Source organism: Phaethon aethereus (assembly GCF_964289735.1).
Source record: "Phaethon aethereus genome assembly, chromosome: 8".
NCBI lineage: Eukaryota > Metazoa > Chordata > Aves > Phaethontiformes > Phaethontidae > Phaethon > Phaethon aethereus.
The window spans coordinates 4406390-4425250 of NC_138584.1; the positions used below are offsets into that span (position 1 = coordinate 4406390).

Below are 18861 nucleotides of genomic sequence, written 5' to 3' on the forward strand. Positions count from 1 at the left end.
AGAGTAATTTGTTTGGGGGATGTTAAAATAATATTACAACAGTGACTTGAGCCATAGCCTAGGAGAATTAAATCTGACTTTAAATGTTTTGTATGTAATTGCTGTTTTTCTGACATATTTGCCTGTCTTTTTTTGTAGTTATTGCAATAGGACAAGAGGTAATGGCTTTAAACTAAAAGAGGGTAGGTTTAGACTAGATAGAAGGAAGAGATTTTTCACCATGAGGGTGGTGAAACCCTGGCCCAAGTTGCCCACAGAGGTGGTAGATGCCCCGTCCCTGGGAACATCCCAGGTCAGGCTGGACGGGGCTCTGAGCAACCTGCTCGAGTTGAAGATGTCCCTGCTCATGGCAGGGGGGTTGGACTAGATGGCCTTGGAAGGTCCCTTCCAACCCAAACCACTCTGTGATTCTATGATAAATTAAGTGCTATGGACATAACGGGTAGGTACATCTGCTTTTCTAAAGTTTGGCAGGGTAATTTAGTTGTTGATTATTAAATTTTTAAGGTTTTTTTTTACTCCTCTGATTTCTAAAATAAATTCCAAAACACTGAGTGCATTATCTTAATTTAAGAAAAATGAATCTAATACAAAATTAAAATAAAAATGTCCAGCCAGGACTTTTAGGAAGAATACTTGCTTAAAATCAGGATAGCTCAGCTCCTAATAAAATGCTAAAACTTTGCTAAAAAGTGTGTTTGCTGTTAGTTTTCTACTGGGAGCAACTGTCCAGAAGTCTTAATTGAAAACACCCTCCAACTCTGTTGGAGCACGTACCGGCCAGCCTGTCTTGGAGATTGCCCCGTCTTTCAGCACTCCTGTATCTGAGCACCTTCCGAGTAAAACCAAGACCAGCGGCAAAATCGGGTGCTACAGGTTGGGTGGCGTCCCTTTACAGAGTTGTGTTGGGGGCCGGGTTCCAGAGGATGGAAGAGGGTGGCCACAGCGTGAGGAAGAGGAGGGGACTGGATGCGTTGGCCATAGCTGCCTTCAGGAGCGGGTCTGATGCGTTAGATACCCCACTGCACCAGCTTTCTGTCAACACTACATCGGTCTTGTCTGATTGAATCTCGGCCAAAGAGTCCTCCTGCCAAATTTTGTTGTGGACAGAATCAGATGTGATAAAGCCAAACGTTTCTCATCAGCATCCTCAAGGCGGCTGTTCTTGTGTCCCTGCAGTGATGACCCAGCAGCTTCTTTGGCTGTGAATGAAGGGAGGCTCAAACAGATCTTGAGAGGACTTGGGATTTTGAGGACAGAAAGTTGTCTGCTTTGAAAATGCTGCAGTGGTGGGGAAATGGATCCACTGCAGCTACTCCAGTTGTATTTGGAGTTTTCTCACTCTTTTCTTGCGATTAATGCAGCAAAAACTACTATGGAGTGCCGAGTAGGGTATACAGTATGATACTCTCCAAAAATACACAGGGTGATAGGTAAACATGCACAACGTAGATATTGTGCTTATAGGCTCTTGATTGAGGAAATCAAAGGAGATACTGCTGTGCCCATTCCCAAAACGAAAGACTGGGCACAGAGCAGTGATGGTATCGGCGTTCGGGTGGCACACCTCTGGTGTCAGCTCACGCTCTCCGCTATCAAAGATGCTGGATCACCATGGAGAATACCCCCTTGACTTCTGTTGCTGTTCCAAGTTTGGTACATAATTTAAAATCCCTCCAAAAACTCTTCTCCCTCCTCCCACCAAATAAAAGTTTGGGTAAATTGCTGGTTTTGTGAGACCCTCTGGGTAGGGTGCTGCAGCATTTTTTGGCAGAAAAACCTATGTCAAGCTAGGTTTGAGTATTACTGTTACATTCTTCCAATATCTACAGTGCCATATTCAAGTTCAGTTTGCTTTGGGAAACAGTATTTTTGTACTTTGAGAAGGGCTTTTACATAGTAGATTTAATTATTTTCGTGTAAATGAACTAGTGATGCTAGTTTGTAGGGCGTGTAGGGAGGATTTGTAAATAAAAGCAAAATTTTCTCTGTATTATAGTGAGAATTACATTTATTTTTATTTATTTAAAATGAATCTAATACCCAAGAGAAATAGTATCACCGAGCCTCACCTCTTGCATGTCAAAGGCTGCACAGTTTCTCCCAGTTCACCCTGTGTAGAACCAGATCTCTTGTGTTTGGCTGGAGTGTGTTTTCTGGAAAGCCGTTGTCTGAAATTGGAGACAACAAAGGATTTTGAGTGGATGACAATATAATTAAGAGTCAAACTCTGAAACTCTGTGTATGTAACATACCTCCTGCATATAACAAGGCAAAAAATGACAAAAGGTGTTACGCATGAGGAAGTGGAGTATGCGCACGTGAAAACGTTGGCGACGGTACTTGAGCGATTAATTCAACAATCAACCTTAAGGAAGGGTACCTGTGCTGCTCCTGGGGTATTTGCAGTAACTCCGCGATAACACAGCGCCCGTCTCCATTGTACCAGTCTGTACGCGGACGCATTTTTCTTCACTCTTTCTGGGTTAAAGATCTCGAAATTCACATTTTGGAGATGACGTCCCAAATGTCTTGTCTGGACATTCAGTTTCTGTGAACTTTTTAAAGGAACTATCCCAAGGCTTGGTATTTCATATCTGCTAAATCTCTTGGTGTAGTTCGTAGTAAATCCGGAGATGAATACATTTGTCCCTGTGAATCCTGTTACCCCGTCAGTAGCAGAACTGGATTAATGTTGAATGTTTAAAATTTTCTGACCTGCTAGGCTTGATACCACACTGAGAGGTACAGTATTATGAGAGATGTAGAAATAAGCATGTAAAACATTTTCTGGCACGGTGTTCTTTGGGAAATTGTGTCACAGACTTCTGCACGTTGACTTGCTGATGTCTCTTATGAGTCATGCATTTCTGCTTCTGCTGTCCGTGTCTGCAACCATATATATCTATATATACGTTGTCTTTTTAGGGCAGCTTTATGAGAAGCAGCAATGGTCTAATGCACAAGCTCTCTAGAAAATATAAATTCTCCTAGGTTTATGTTGTTTGCTTGGTTTTTGTTTTTCTCCTCACTGAGTGACGTCTTGACAGGCTGAGCCAGAAGCCCTTTCTTACCCTGCGGGATAAAATACATGACGGTGTTAGGGTCGTCTGAGCGTGCTGCTCTGCCTGGGCTTCCGTGGCTATGCTTTAGCCTGTTCTGTTTTGTGAGATACGGGTTAGAGAGCTCAATTCGAGGAGGATGTTTCTGAGCTAATGTGAATATTGGTGGTTTGGAATGGATTCCGTAAATGACAAATCCAGTAAAAGAGCATGAGGCACGTTCTCAGTGTTTACGGTAGTTCCCTGTGTTTATTTGCAGACCTCAAAAGAGGACCTTCTACAAGCTGATTTTGAAGGAGCTTTAAAATTCTTCAGGGTTCAGTTGCCCAAGAGGTACAGAGCCGAAGAGAACGCCAGAAGACTGATGGAACAAGCTTGCAACATTAAGGTAAGGATGGTCTTAATTTCTTTTCATTCACCCAGGGTTTTTACAGGAAAAGTGAGGTGCGGCGTTAAGAATGGCAGCAGCATGTGGAAAGTAAAGTAGTGAAATAATTAGTTTATTAGTTTTTATATATGTTTGTATATTTATACACATACGCAGGCACAGTTTTAATTTTTAAAGAAAGCGAAGCTCTGAGCTTTTCCCTCTTTGCTTTGGTACGAGCTAATAATTAAAATAGAAAAGTGATGCGTGATAAAGAATTGAATTATCAGAACTTGCTAATTCATTAATTGATTTATAAACTATGATTGCACTAAACCAATTAATTGAATGTATGCTAATCACACAACCAAAGATCAGATATTTTTGTTTTGCCCAGAAGATACTTATTTGCCGAGTGCTGCTGTGTAATACAATTGCAATGGGATAGAAACTTAGTTTTGTTTGTATCTCAATCTTAAAAAGTCAGAATATCTTTTTACATTCTACCCTATCCACGGCCATGCTGTCAAAAGACAGGCTTCTTTGAGCGACTGGAGCACAAGTTTCGGGCTTGTAATGCATGATGGCAAATTAGAGGAGCCTGACTGTAAGTTGTTGAGGATGGAAATCTTCTGTTGCAAATGGCCACAGAGGTTAATAAAGCTGTCGTTTGAAAGGTCTGCTATTTTGGGGGGCATTTTTTGGTTGGAATATGTATAGCTACGGATGGGCTTAACATTTGATCTTGGGAAAAAAATGCTTTTTTTATTTCTTGGAGTGAGAGCACTGATGGGTAATGTGTTTGGTGTGGCCCGACAGTGGGCTGAGAACATCCCGTCAGAAAGGATGCTCCTCTAACGCCCTGCCTTTTTTTCTCTCTCTCAATATATTTATTCATTTCCTTATGTGCTGCTTAATTTGACAGTTTATTAAGCAAGGGCTTTTTCCATACCGGTTAAAACTCTGATCTTGTGAAAGAGTGGGGCTTGCCATACTAATGTTTATTCCAGCCAGAAAGAAGGATCTGTGCAAAGCCTTTATTAAAATCAGATGTGGATTTCAGCTCTGCTGCTGAAAGAGGGTATTTGGGAGAATTTTGAAAATGAGTCATTTAAGGACTTAAAATTAATATAAAAGTAAAATCATGTTTATGTTGTTTACTCAGTGTGTATCGTTCTGATGAGCAGTTAAGATAGATGTGCTCGTGCTACTTTCTGGAAGAAATACTTATTGTTTTTCTTGGGCCTACCTTTCTCACTTCCTTGTGCAATATATTGTGTGCCACATGATGATATTTTTCACCATTTTTTTAATTTGTATTGGATATGTATGTTATATGATGTGTTTTACTGGGAAAGTGTTTTGAAATGTGTTTGAGGCAGGTGCTCAGTGCGTCGTCCCGTGTATGGGTTCAGCACGTGGGGCCTTTTAAAAGCCGGGTGTAAAATCCTGAACTGTTCATCGGCGTGAGTGGGAAGGCGGCTGAAGGATTTGACAGTGAATCCACTGCCTACGCAGGATTTCGCACATTGCGGATTCTGGCCCTTAAGAGACAAGCACGGATGAGTACAGCAGACCTGGGGTCAAGGCACGCTCCTGCGTGTCACAGAAGTACGTGAGGACTAGTAGGAATTATTGCAGTGGAGGGAGAATTCGGGGCCTAGTCCTGGGGATATCGGGGATGGGACAAAGTAGACGCAAGTTACCGTCTGCTGTGTTAGTAGCACTGCACCCGTCTAAGGACTACAGCTGGGTTCTGCTAACTCATTCCCTCATTCAGATACATCTCGCAGGAGGGGATCTAAACTGTCCTCTGAACAGTCTTTTGATAGTTAGGCTCGGAACAACTAAGGCCATGGAGAGGAGTGTTCTGAAACTCGGAGCCTTTTAGTTAAGGTTGTTGTCAGGGTTAATAGCTTGGTCAGGAAGGTAAATCTAAAAAGGGAAAACTCTGAACCTAAGATGTTCTATTTAAAACAGTGAAAATGTGTAAGACCTCAAGAACTTAATGTGAGGAAACGCAGTGCAGGATCTTACTGGGGGGTGATACTTATTTTAAATAAATCTGCTTTTGTTCACTTGCACTCCTTCTGTCATAGATGCCACTCATACTGATAGCCACGTGCTTACCAACACCAAGGCTTCTGTCTGGACAGGATCGCTTCTGTGTGATGAGGATAAGAGACAGTGGCTATAAAGTCCTCGCTGTGTCTCTTGGGTTCCTGTTGATTGATGACAATAAACTGGCTTTTAGACAAAGTTTTTGTACTCTTTAGGAGTCAAACAGTTCTCATGGTGTGATCTTTTCCTCAAAAGCTTGCTTGCTTCAGCCTGTCATTGCTGGCCTTTGTCTCTGTTTCCTCATTGTGGGTGGGTTGTGGCTTCCAGCCTGTCTTCTGTTGGCAGAGGTGACGTGCTGTAGCTTTGCTGTGGGTCTCTGACTGGTCGTGTCTAGTACCGCCTCAACAGAGTGCCAACTCTCTGGTCTAGATGTAGGAAGACATTTCTCATCGTTCGCCAGTTTGACTTCTGTCACTCGTGTCCTTGCTTGCTTGCCAACGCATGCCGATCTCGTAACCCGTTCTCTCTATCGTTTCTTCTGGTGCTTTTGTGTGCAGACACTTCATTCATACTTCTTTCAGACTGATCTTAGTATTTCTGTTACGCATCCCTTCTGAGTGATTATGTGATGCTCTGACTCTGTTAACATGATGTCCCACATTAAATTAAAACACACAAGGGTTGAACTGACTTCACGTTTACGGTTTTTATTTCTTTGGATCAACTTTTCTCACTTGCCAACTAGAATGTCCTTAGAGAGCCAAATCTGAATCTCAGGAATGTGACCTCTGACTGGAGGTGGCACGTTAACTGTTTGATAGGCAGAAAAGAAAATCAGCTCACAATGAAGAAGGTGGCTGGGAGAAATCAACATGGCTTTATGAAGAGTAAATCATGCTTAACCAACCTGATAGCCTTCTATGATGAGATGACTGCCTTGGTGGATGAGGTGAGAGCTGAGGATGTTGTTTATCTCAAGTACAGCAAGTATAGACACTGTCTCCCATCACATCCTTATAGGAAAACTGATGAAGTATGGACTACATAAGTGGACAGTGAGGTGAACTGAAGTCTGACTGAATTGCTAGCTTCAAAGGGTTGTGATCAGCAGCACGATGTCCGATTGGAGGTCACTCATTAGTGTTGTACCTCAGAGGTTTATACTGTGACCAGTACTGCTTAGCCTCTTCATTAATGACCTGAATGATGGAGCGAAGAGCACCTTCAGCAAGTTTGCAGATGACACAAAGCTGGGAGGAGTGGCTGGTAGACCAGATGGGTGTGCTGCTATCCAGATGGACCTTGACAGGCCGGAGAAACGAGCCAGCAGAGATTTCATTGAAGTTCAGCAAAGGGAAGTGCAAGGTCCTGTACCTGGGAGGAACAGCCCCATGCACCAGTACCTGCTGAGGGCCACCAGCTGGAAAGCAGCCTGGTGGAAAAGGACCTGGGAGTCCTGGCGGACACCAAGTTAAACATGAGCCAACAGTGGACCCTTGCTGCAAAGAAGACGAGTGGTATCCTGGGCTGCACTGGGAGGAGCGTTGTCAGCAGATCAAGGAAGTGATCCTTCTCCTCTACTCAGCACCGACGAGACGCATCTGGAGTACTGTGTCCAGGCGTGGCCTCCCTAGGATGAGAGAGATACAGCTAAAATGGTGAGAGTCTGATGACGGGCCATGAAGATGATGAAGGGACTGGAGCATCTCCTGTGAAGAGAGACCAAGAGAGCTGGGGCTGTTCAGCCTGGAGCAGAGAAAGCTCAGGGGGATCTTACCAACATACGTAAATACCTGGTGGGAGGGACTAAAGAACAAGGAGCCAGGCTCTTCTCAGTGGTGTCCAGAGAACAGACAAGAGGCAGGGGGCACAAAATGAAATAATACATGTTTAGAAACTATTTGGGTTTTTTACTACCTTCAGGGTCATGACCAGACACAGGAACAGGTTGCCCAGGGAGGTTTTGGAACCTCCATCTGCGGAGATAGTCAAAATGCAACTGGCCCTGAGCAACCTGCTTCAAGGGGGTAGTTTAGACAAGATGTTCTCCAGAGGTCCGTTCCAACCTCAACTATTCTGTGATTCTATAATTAGATACTGTAATCATAGTATTTATTTACAAACAGGAGCTAATAATTGCAGGAGTTGACATGCTCGAATAGGAAATTACAGTCTTGATAACCATCACTAGAAGAGGTCCCAGGGAGTGCAGAGGTTATGTGAAGAGTAGTTATCTGTCCTGTTGAATGCAGCAAAACTTGTTCGGTTCAAAAAAACCCAAACAAGACCCTTAAACGTGGTTTTTTTTCTGCTGAATGAGGCACTGTGTGTCTTTCAGCTGCTTCTGACTTCTGTATTAGTATTTGTAGACTAAACACCAGATGTTTTTAGAGTAAGTATCACACAGTAAGTGCCAGGGAGTGTTTTCTTTAGGTTTCCAAGCTAATTACTGAGGCATAAAAATCTGAAAAAAGAATCATGGTGCAGCCAGGTTTCATAGCCTGGCTATATCTTTTCCAGCATTTCTTTTTATTTTGTTCCCACATTACTGCAAAACAAAACAGGAGTTTAGCATGTAATAAAAATCCACCTCTCCTTGCTGTTTTTTTTTTTTCCTTTAGCTCTAGCTGACATTGTTCTGGAGAAGGCAAATGAAAAAATACTTGGTGTTTTTTCGCCTTAATTTCAAAACTTTTAAGTTGAACTCATGAGTTCAGGACTTAACCCTTGGATTTTGAAGCTGCTGCATTGGAAATAGTTTTATCATCCTGTTCTTAAAACAAGAAGAGTTAGCATTGGTCACCCCTTAAGAAAAGCTCTGCACGTACGAAGAGAAAAGCTCCTATTAATTGAAAATTGCATATAAAATGTGGTAGAGAATGTCTCATTCAATTGATGGTGATCCGTGGTGATTACTCACCAGGTCTGAATTTCGATCATTTACCAGTTAGGAAATCACTGTGAACAAAGTCAGAGGAATTAGAAATAATAGTTGTATTTTGAAGCAGGTGATTATTGGGTAGTATTCCATGGTTTAGGCATGTTTTGAACTCACTCATACTCTGAAATAACATGGCCTAAGAAACTTCCTTTTGTTTTTGTCATACGCATGTTACATGCATATATGCAGAGTTAGGGTCCTGTTCATACCTGGCTGGTGGATTATAGCCAACATTTGCAGAGTAGAAAATACATTCAGATGGAGGAGACTGAATCTGTGAAAGCATCTGCTGAGACCCTTAGGGCAGATAGAGCCCAATATTGCACACATCTCCCAGCTCAGGAACAGTCAAACAGGGGAGAAAGAAGTTCTCTGAGTAGGGTGTCAGGTGCTAATTTAAGGGATAATGAAGGGGTAATGAAATTTAATAAAAGATGAAAATTTAGAGGTAATGAATGGGAGATTGATTGTCCTTCTTTGTTTCCTGTTAGTTTTCTAATCTATGATGACCATACCTTTCATTTTGCAGTGGCCTTTACAGAGGGAGGAGCATGTTTCTCCTAGAGTATCCAGTAACAATTACAGCCATAAAAATGGGTTCAGGGCTGGTAATTTTCTACCTGAGCAGAGTAGGCTGCATATTATGTCTCTAGAATAAGGAATTACCCTAATTTCCTACTCTGTAGAATGATTACCAGTGTACGTCCTGCTGGGCGGCAAGGGGGGGTATTCCTAATTCTTTCTGTCTTTACAAGGGATTTCAGAGGGTTTTGTGTGTCTTTGGAAGCCCAATCTGGTAAACGAAAGAATGAAGAAATAGCCTGTTCTAGATTAATGAAGGTTAAGATTAACGGTGCAGTTTTATTGAAACAGCTAACACATTCTGCATAGTCACTAAACCTGCCTCAGTTGCCTTTTGCATCTCGTAATGCAACTTCTCTTGTAGAGATCTGTGTATGTCCTAATGAAAGTGTGATGTCCTTTGATTTTAATATAGGAAGCCTCTCGCCTCTATTCTTACACCTGACTTCAGTCAGTTGAGTTGGAAAATAGGAGAAAGTAAGTCTTGGGAGATTTTCTCCATATGAAAATTGCCTGGTTTGACAGTTCTCACGTGAATTCAGGGAGTTGTGCCTCTTTCTCCGTGACTGTCCTGTGGTGTTTGGAAGTTGAGCAGAGCTAACATTCAAAATGTGTTACACTGCAGAGCTGGAAATGCCATGAACCTGAGTGTAGCAGACAGGTAGGGGAAGAGATACTGGGAAGTTAACTGTGGGTTTTCACCCCTCGTGCCCAGTGAAGGTCAGGGGAACACATGGGGTGGGCTGTAAAGGAACCCACAGGGAAGATTTTTCTGTTCATGGGACAGCATCTGTAATGATACCTTCTTTTTCATGGCTCGGGTATTACAGTGACTCCTTGTCTTGTCTTCCATCATCATCAGTGGCAGGAAAACCTGGTTTATTGAAGTTCTTCTAAGACAAGCTTCTTCCTAGCCATGTAAATCCCTCCCCTCTTTGGAGGAAATAAGGCTCCCCACAGACCCAGGAGCGTTACGGGGTTGCTGCTCTCAGCACCCTGGGTGAGAGAAGCAAACGGCCTTGAGAAGAAATTGTGGCTTTTTCAATGCAAAACAAACACACACGTTTTTGTCACCTGTCACTGTGCTGACGAGGTTATTGATCCCTCCTGGGTGCACCCACAGCTGTGGCTTGTGCCAGGACCCTTGTACAGCTCACGGAACATAGCTCTGTGAGCGGGGTTGAAAAGAAAAGGCGAAGGTAGCAGGAGCTGTGCGAAGTCTTTTCTCATTTCAGAATTCTTCTTTATGTAGTTTTAAAACAGATTTACTTTAATAATGTTGCTATTTAAATGCTTTGAATTCAGACCGGTGTTCTGGAGCTCACAACCTTACTGATGTGGGTGAATTACTTTATGCACACCTCTGTTGCTGTTTTATCTGGAAGTAATCTTTTGCAGGCATGGTTTAACAGGGAATTACATATTGATTTATGTGTTTCAATGGAAAGGAGTAAAAATAGCTCACTTGCTCTCTCTCTTCTCTCTAGTGCTTTCTCTCTCTTTGTATTTATATGTATTTATGTGTATTTGTCCAGATACTTGGGGATTTTTGCTATTGTAAGAGGTGGTAAGACAACATAAATGCAATAGAAGAGCAAAGGAGATAACCACAGAAAGGCCCTGAAACTGCAGGAGCCTTTTATTCCTCTGGTTCTGCCCATGATGTATCTAATTAATCTTCCTGTATAAAGGACAGGAAAAAAATTGCTCATTTATCGGTTTCTCAGGAAAGGCCAAACCAAATTGAAAAGAACTGTGTTTAGATCTATAGAAAACCCTGCCATGCCTGTATGCGATTTCCTATTAAAAGCCAATGATCAATTCCACTTACTGTGTCTGTGCTGTTATCGGCAAAGTGCAGGACCCAGTTGTCGTTGTAAGGAGGGTCATGGTTTTTAATGCCTGCTCTGTTTTCAGCTTCAGCTTCCTTCTTTCTGTCTGGCTTTGTGATACAGTGCAGATCTGGCACTGAACAATGAACTGGCACCTGAAAATCAGATTAAAGTGCCTACAGTGGAATTGGACATTAAATATTACTGTAATCTTGGTAATAAGTGTTAACAACGTAGAAAGCGTCATGCATTTTAAAAAAAACAAACCAGTTTCAGCTATGAAATATTTCTTTGAACTCTGCATATCTGGATTTCCAGTGAGCAGACATATTGCCTGGTACTGAGGTTGTGTTTTCATTGTGTTCAAGCATTAGTAAAACTGTTCAGTTGTTTGGTTTTCACTTACGCTGAGTTGGCATTGTGAATGAAATTGGGTATTTCATTAATTTTTATCAACAAGGAAGGAATAGGATTCTATTATTAAGAGTTAAATAGAGTAACATTCTAACCATGTAAAGTAGCTTTGCAACCTGAGTACAAATATCTTGGTGTCCTTGCAGTACTCGTTGGTTGGCATACGAAGTTGTGTTCCCGTGAATAATGGCATCAACAAGAATAGTGTTGAAGGAAAGGATCTTTAAAGAACTCTAAAAGTTTGAGGTGGAAAAGTGGATAGAAATAGTCATCGTCTGTATCCCCAGCAATTGTACCGCAGCATATATCATGAAGAGATTTTCCCAAAGTATTAGCAGTTTAATTCAGTAAGGTGAGGGTGACATCTGAACACTGTTCCATGGTCTGGCAGGCCACCTAACCTTGTTTTGTTCAGCTTCGTGCCATCAGGGGTCATGGCTTTCCAGGATGACAGGTGTTTCCCCGTTCAGAAAAGGAAGGCGTACTCAGGTCTTTTGGCTTAACCTTCTCGAATCTAGCTCTCCTTCTGGATGAATAACAGCTCCTTTCCATCCTTGACTCTGAAAATAGTACAAGGAGCAATAAATGAAGGTGGCAGGGAGTCGCACCGTTCGACAGTTGTCTTCTGCCATCTTTGCCAGGATTTGTCTAAAATAACTCGGCTCTATGAGAAAGAGGAAGTGAAAATTTGTCCCAAGCTGAATTGGACACATTTGATTCCCGGTGCAGGCTGGCTGGAGGATTGGCTAACCTCCTACAAGGTGACACGTTAAAATGTTCTATAAAAATCTTTCTACCTCCAGTGGTGTGTATGTCAAGCGGTAGCGGAGTGTTTAGAGTTACCATGGTCAACGTAATAGTCATCTTAGTTGTTCTTTAGAAGGGAAAGTCTAAAGTCTCTCTCTTTGAAGGAAACAAACCCAGTAACTTGTAACTGATTTTTCTCATGGATGTCTTGAGTTTGAATAGAGGTGATGATGATGCCCGGCAGGTTTGCAGTACCTTTTGTTCACAGAAAGATGCTTTCCTTTTTGAAGACGCTTCTGTGATGCAAAAGAGGCTGTAGAGGAAAAATAAATGTATCCCAGGATGAGCACTTATGACCATAATGAAAAGGAGCAAAACCACAGGCTTTCACATTTTGTGGAGAAAGACATGCAGGTAAAAGTATAGATGCAGAAATGCCTAGAAATGAGCTCTCTGCCCCACGTTTATGTTGGCCAAGACGTGTTTCTTGATATTGTCTTCAACATCAACAAAACCGTTGATGCTTAAGATGGAGAAATCTCCCTGGAGGTGAAAATTCATCTGTGGAATGAATCTCTTGGACCTCTTTCAAGCAGTCAGATCTGAGGAAACAGGTAGCATCTCATCAGTAAGTAGCATAGTGGTAATTCAGAGGAAATCTATTTCTTCACACATAAAAGACCCTGGAGCCGAGATGCTGGGACCATTGCTAGCCTAAGCCTTTGTGTTGTCCGTGACGACTCCTTTTTAAACTGCAGGACCCTGAAGAGTGTTATGTCTTTATTTTTATAGAACTCAATTCCTTTGCCCAAAGAAACTGTATTCTCGCCTCTGAACAGTGGAGGAAGAAGCTCAGTTTTCTGCTGGGAGTTCAGTGCACACAAGGAGAATTATCTTTCATTTCTAAGCCTAGAAATCTTAGAATACATGCATTTGGAAGAGATTGCATTTAGGCAAAAAATTTCAAGCTGCCCTGTGTCATATTTATCAGCCTTTCTGATATGTGTCTCTCTCAGAAATGCTGCAGAAATTTCTGCAGATGTTGCGGAATTTAAAACTTAAGTTACTGGAAACAAGTCATGACTATGTTAAGAAAGCTCAGGTAATCCAGAGCCCATGGCTATTGGATGCAGTGGCTTGGAGGAAGGAAGTGTGATTCATTCTCAACGTAGCACAGAGAGCAGTTGGGACCAGACATTTGTTTCATTTAATTTCAAAAGTTTCAAAATTTTTGAAAAATTAAAAGACGTGACAAATTCTGAAGCACCATGCTATACTGAGACTTAAAGCTAAACTTTTAAAAATAGTTGGGAGGCGGGCAAATCCTAACAATGTTCCCTTTTTATTTCCCCCAGAGCTTTTGCAAATAAGCAAAGACAAGACACTGGGGACAGTGCCTTTACACTTTTTTGCTGGTGTTTGATTTCTCAGGTACCTGCAGTTGAACTTCTCCGCTTTGAAAATAAGCGAACAAACAAAACTAAGTATAGAAAGATGGCCGTATGCCTTCTATAAATGCAAAGCTCTGCAGTGACAGTAGCTTTTAGAACTGAAGTCCCTACTAATAACTTTCCATTCCAAACCCCAGGCATTATTTTTGCCATTATTAATACTGTTTGAAATTAGATTCAGTGAGTGGTTGTCTGACTGTTACCTAAGCAATACGTAGCTACTAAAGTAGAAGTTTAGCTGGGTACTTCGTAAGGGCAATATTCACATTTTTAGGATCTCCTCATTGCTTTGCTTCAGGAGTCTCTGGTTTCCTGCAGTTAATTGCTTTTATTTTTACTGTATGGTAAGCCTTGTTTCTCTTATGGAGAGTAAGTGGTGTAGTAAACACAGGATTAAATTGTTTATGTTGTCTAATTTGTCTGTGTTTGGGTATAAATAAATTACATCAGACTGGTAAACGGAGGTGAAGACCTGATTGCCAGAGGCTTTGGAAAATCCAGTTAAAGTGCTATATAGAAACATCCCAGCATGTTTATCCCCATTTTGTAGAGGTGTTGCACTTTATTTAAGAATGACAACGTGCCGGTTTACTCTTTCACAAATTTTTAAATAGCGTTGCGGTGTTTGGCTGTTCCATATTGCTTAAGTCTGAAATAATTCCTCTGTAAATGATTATTTTTCATGCGATACTGCGACACTGAGGTGTCAACCCACTGCCACATCAGCCAGGCTCTGTCTGCAGAAGTTCACTGCCATTAACGCTCGTTGCCGTTTCAGACGTGCCCTACAGGTGTATCGATGAGCTGTGGAAGCCGGGGGGATGACTGGTTCCTTCTCCTCTTTGCTCTCACTTCCCCACGTCCCTTATCTCAGCAACAAACATTTAAAGGGTGGGAAGAAGTTAAAAAGCTTTATTGTAGGTCTTTTCACAGGAAGCCTTGACCATGTATCTCATTTTCCTATTCAATTGTTCAAGCAGCAGATGAAGATCGAGTCCTCATTATATTATCGTATCTGTTTATTATTCTTTCAGCTTCCTTTGCTTAATTAATGCGATTTCCTCGACAATAATTCTTAACCGAAATTTGATTCTGCAAGTGAAGTTAGTCAAAAGCCATGAAAAAACGGAAAATCTCATCTCAGAGTAATTAATCAGCATAATAAATAATCTCTTAAGTCTGGACATGTAGGCCCGAATTCGGTGTGCGTGCGTGGCGCGGGCCCAAAGACGGCATGTCAGGCTGAGTCAGCCAGATACTCTGACGACAGAGCTGCAAGATCTTCAGCCTCAGCAGCCCTCCAGCCCAGCTGCACGTTGCGCCGACCTGGAGGGGGTCCCACACCCTCTCCCAAATAAGAAATACAGGTGTCCTTTCACTACCGTAAGTACGCTGTGGTTGGCATAGCAGGGAGAGGCTCAGGAGTTAAGGCCTTGACCCACCCCCCCCCCCAAAAAAAAAAAAAAACAAAAAACCCTAGAGGTATAATTTTTAGCAGAGTCAAGTGATTGTGTGAACAGCTCTTTTTTAATCTCAGAAATCCTTTTGTTAGCCCATAGCCTAGAGCACAAGATCAATGACCTTATCGTACATCCTCACGAGGAACAGTTTCATGGCAGTCTGAGTAAGCCACCTGACTGTGCCACTGGGGATGCTCCATCTTTACCCAGTAGGGAATATTGATTATATTTCAGCGAGTCAAGAGCAGTGGAAGACATCGGAAATGGAGCGGGGCTTTGATTCCTTTGATTGCCTAACGAGAATGCTTCGTTCTGCTCGCTCCCGCTCTCCCGAAGGTAGCCTGTCGCAAGCTGCTGCGTTCAGTAACGTCTGCGCCTTCTGATAAACTATTTTCCCGACTTCGAGCTCTTCTATTTTCCCGCCATCGGTGACACGCAAAAAATTCATTCTGGGGCTGTTAGTTCCGATGACCTTGCAACCTACCTGACCTGTCAGAAACTAGGAAAAAAAAAAATTCAACACCTTGTCACTGCTGCATTACTTTCAAATTTTAAATAGTCCTGAAAAGAATAAGTGCGATTTCTTTCTTTGTGAGATAGAAATGAAAGGAGCTGCGATTTGGTGTCTGCAGAATATAGATCCCAGCACAGTTTTCTTCATTACAGCAGCTCGTCCGGACCATCGTACTCACATAGGCCTATGTAGACACAAATCCGGTTGCTTTTAATAGCAGCAGGAAGCTCAGAGGCAAATTTGGCCCTTGTTTCTCTTGTAATACAAAGTGAAATTTAGGTTTGTGTTGTAATGAACTTCCTCCAAGAGTACTTAATTTGCTTTTTCCTTGTTTTTTTCCTTTTCTAAGCACAGCTTGAAGCAGCTTGTGTTCTTTTCTGAGGAGGAAGGACGTGGTGCAAGAAAGAGCATCTTGCTTGGGACAGTTTGTGTTCCCGAGCAGGACATTTTGGCAAGGGGTTCTTGCAAAGGCTCTCTAGCCCACAGGGATCTATTTTTGCAACATGGTTTTTTGCTCTGCCCCGAGATGCACCGCAGCCAGCTTCTCCAGCCGATGTGACAAGCCCAAGCGCTTCAGGACTTGACCAAGATGTTTCTGGTCAGGGCCAGGGGAAGGAGGCGCTGCCTGGACATGGTAACCCTCGAAAACCTCCTCCTCTTGCTGTCCAACAGCAGAGGAGCTCCTAGCCTGAAGCAAAAGGGCTCACACAGGCACAGCACTAACAGCTGGAGTGGATTAGGAGGACAGGTGGTTTTGGGCTGTGCCAGAGCCCATCTTGTGTTCTGCTGGCTCCCATCCATCTCTCTCCATGGGGCAGCTTCTCCTCTGGAAGCAGGCTGGGGCCCTGATGGCTGAAGCACGCAAGAAACAAACGGCACGGCTGTAGATCCAGCGCTGGGCTGTAGATCCACACGGGGGCTTGTTGGGAACCCTGGCTCCCCTGGGAACAGCAGAGTCCCCCTTTATTTATTTTCCTTCCATCTTTATTGTAACGTTCACAAAATGTCAGCGACAATAATGCCTTGTAGAAGGGCTTACAGGCTACCTCTTTAAACAAGGGAACTATATATATGCTTTGTGGATTTTCAACCTTTGATCCACCATGCAGGAATGTTACACAGGATTATGGACTGTCACGGGAATTTGGGGGCAGAGGGAGAGGTGGAAAAAAATGAGAAATATTTTCAAATCCTGTGTAAGGGATTTCGTACATCCTTATGCAACGATGAGGACGTGTAGAACAAGCACCTGTCCTAAGGTTACAAGCATCTGGGTTTCGTATTTACTTTCTTTTTGTTGATTTTGTGATATAAAGTGAATTGTAAGGATTAGCAAGCGGATAAAGACGTCTGTGTTCTGGGAGGCTTCTCGGAGACATCAGTAATGATGGCTCTTAACTTTTTAATGTGCCTTACAGTACACTAATGGACCTAAACCAGCATTTTATTCTGAAGGCAAATTTGTTGACATCAGAAAAGGGGACTTGGCTGCTACAGGACTGTAAAGAACATACAGTAATGTAGGAAGGTACTGAGCTTTTATTTTTGTGACCATGTCCAAATAGGAAGTAATTACAATATAATTCAATTCTGAAAGTCTGGAAACCACGACAGTTGACAGAGAGTGACATTTTAAGACAAATAGCCATACGTTTTAATTCATCTTCTCTTTCCAGCTCCTAAGCATTGTTGATGCTATTTGCTCTTCCCTTATCTCCTCCTTTTCCGCTCTTAATACACAAACAGCATGCCAGATTCAGGTTTGTCTGCACCTTCAGTTATTAAATCTCCTCTCCCTGGTAATTTCTAGTACTTACGATCTCCCCTGGCTCTACTTCTGCGCTCAGTTCATGTCACGGCTGAGCAGCTGCCCCATCTCTCCATCCTGCCGAGGAAGAGAAGCGCTGTTGTGCTCATCCCTCTGTATCTTGCCTTTCTGACCGGTGCTGCTGGTACTGACGGCACCAGGGCGAGGGAGCCTGCAGCCTGTCCGTGTTACGCTGAGCCTTTAGCCCAGCGTATTCTAGTTCGTATTCAACAGGCGATGCTCGCTGCTACCTGCCCTGTAAGCAATACCACTTCCCCATAAAATGGGGCTAACCACTGGAAAATGTGCAGTAGTGGGTCGTAGTTAACCTTTTAAATAAAACCCTGCGTGGTGGAGAGTGATGTCAGCCTGTATGCCTGGTAACCAGTATATTTGTATTAATATAGCAGTAATTCTTAATCTTCTTGGGGAGATTAAATCCTGGGCTGCACACCTGCAAGGACGCACTTAGGCAAGTGGAGAATAGAATTCCTTTTGAGTTTTGATACAGTCTGTGTTTCTTGTGACCTAAACCAAGACTGTCTCCCTTCAGTCACTCCTTTTGCACAACTAACAGTTTCACCAAACCTGGCTCTCCAGACACCCCCGAGATGAATTTATCATAGTAACTCAATGAAGTAGGATTTTATCATCTCCCGTTCAGAGGAGGGGAGGCTGAAGCAGTCGGTGAAGCTGTAGGCTCAGGCACAGCTAACCCTGGCTGTGCAAAAAGGAAAAGAGTCAAGGTATTTCAGGTTGAGGTACTTCTCCAGCAATGGGATGACATTGTTCCCAATTAACTATTGTAGCCTGTAGGTTGTTTTCTTGTGTATGTCTACTAGGAGTATCTCAGGACAGTCAGTTATCTCTGTTTCTTTCCTTGTTGTTACGCCTTTGATAGATTCACTTGACAGGCACAGTAAGGAAATGGAGGGCGTCTCCTAAGTGTCTGCCACATCAGTGAGCCCCAGTCGCCTTCTTTGCAACCCCAGACAAACAGGAAAACAAAACAGTGCCAAAGGCATCTCTGTGTGCAGCCCCCAAGGACCCAGAAATCATTCCCAAAATTATAAGGATCAAAAACAGCCAACCCGCTCTACAATACGTAATTTACAGCCTACGGAATGGTGATGGCTTGTATACGCTCTACCCCGGTCACAGGAATGGTTAAGTGCTGTGTTGGGGCACTGAGCAGGATGAAAGGCAGGTGAGAAGTTTCCCTGCTCCAAGCAAATACAGTTCACGTGTAAGACCCAGATAGGTCTTACTCTGTTTCTGAAGTGCCACAGAAATACAAGATACTCTGTAAGTAAGGAGTAAAATAAGTTATCGCTGCTCTGTGTGTGTGTAAAAAAGCCGGGGAAAGGGCCACTGTGTTTTCCCTTTCCTCCTCCACTTCAGTGCCTGGACAAGACACTTAGCATCTCTCCTGACCTGACCACCGTCCTACACCACCTCCCGATGGATCGTGTGCCACACGGGTCCCTGGTTGTGCCTTGCTGCCAGGGACCAGCTTCGCACACATTTAGCAGTGGAAAACAATTAACTGGTACAATCTGGCCCCAGATTAAGTGACCCAGAAAAATCTTTCATTCAAAACTCCTATTTAAGTCTTCCGTAAAA

General features: G+C 42.9%; 1 protein-coding gene across 1 annotated transcript in view; it reads left to right on the plus strand.

Moving 5' to 3' along the window:
• The window catches only part of RABGAP1L (RAB GTPase activating protein 1 like), a gene marked incomplete at both ends in the record, with an annotated part of 227355 nt that overhangs the window by 161512 nt on the left and 46982 nt on the right, over positions 1-18861 (plus strand). The window contains one exon of the mRNA XM_082003159.1: positions 3322-3450. Coding sequence (XP_081859285.1) covers positions 3322-3450 — 129 coding nt within the window. The remainder of the gene's footprint in view (positions 1-3321; positions 3451-18861) is intronic.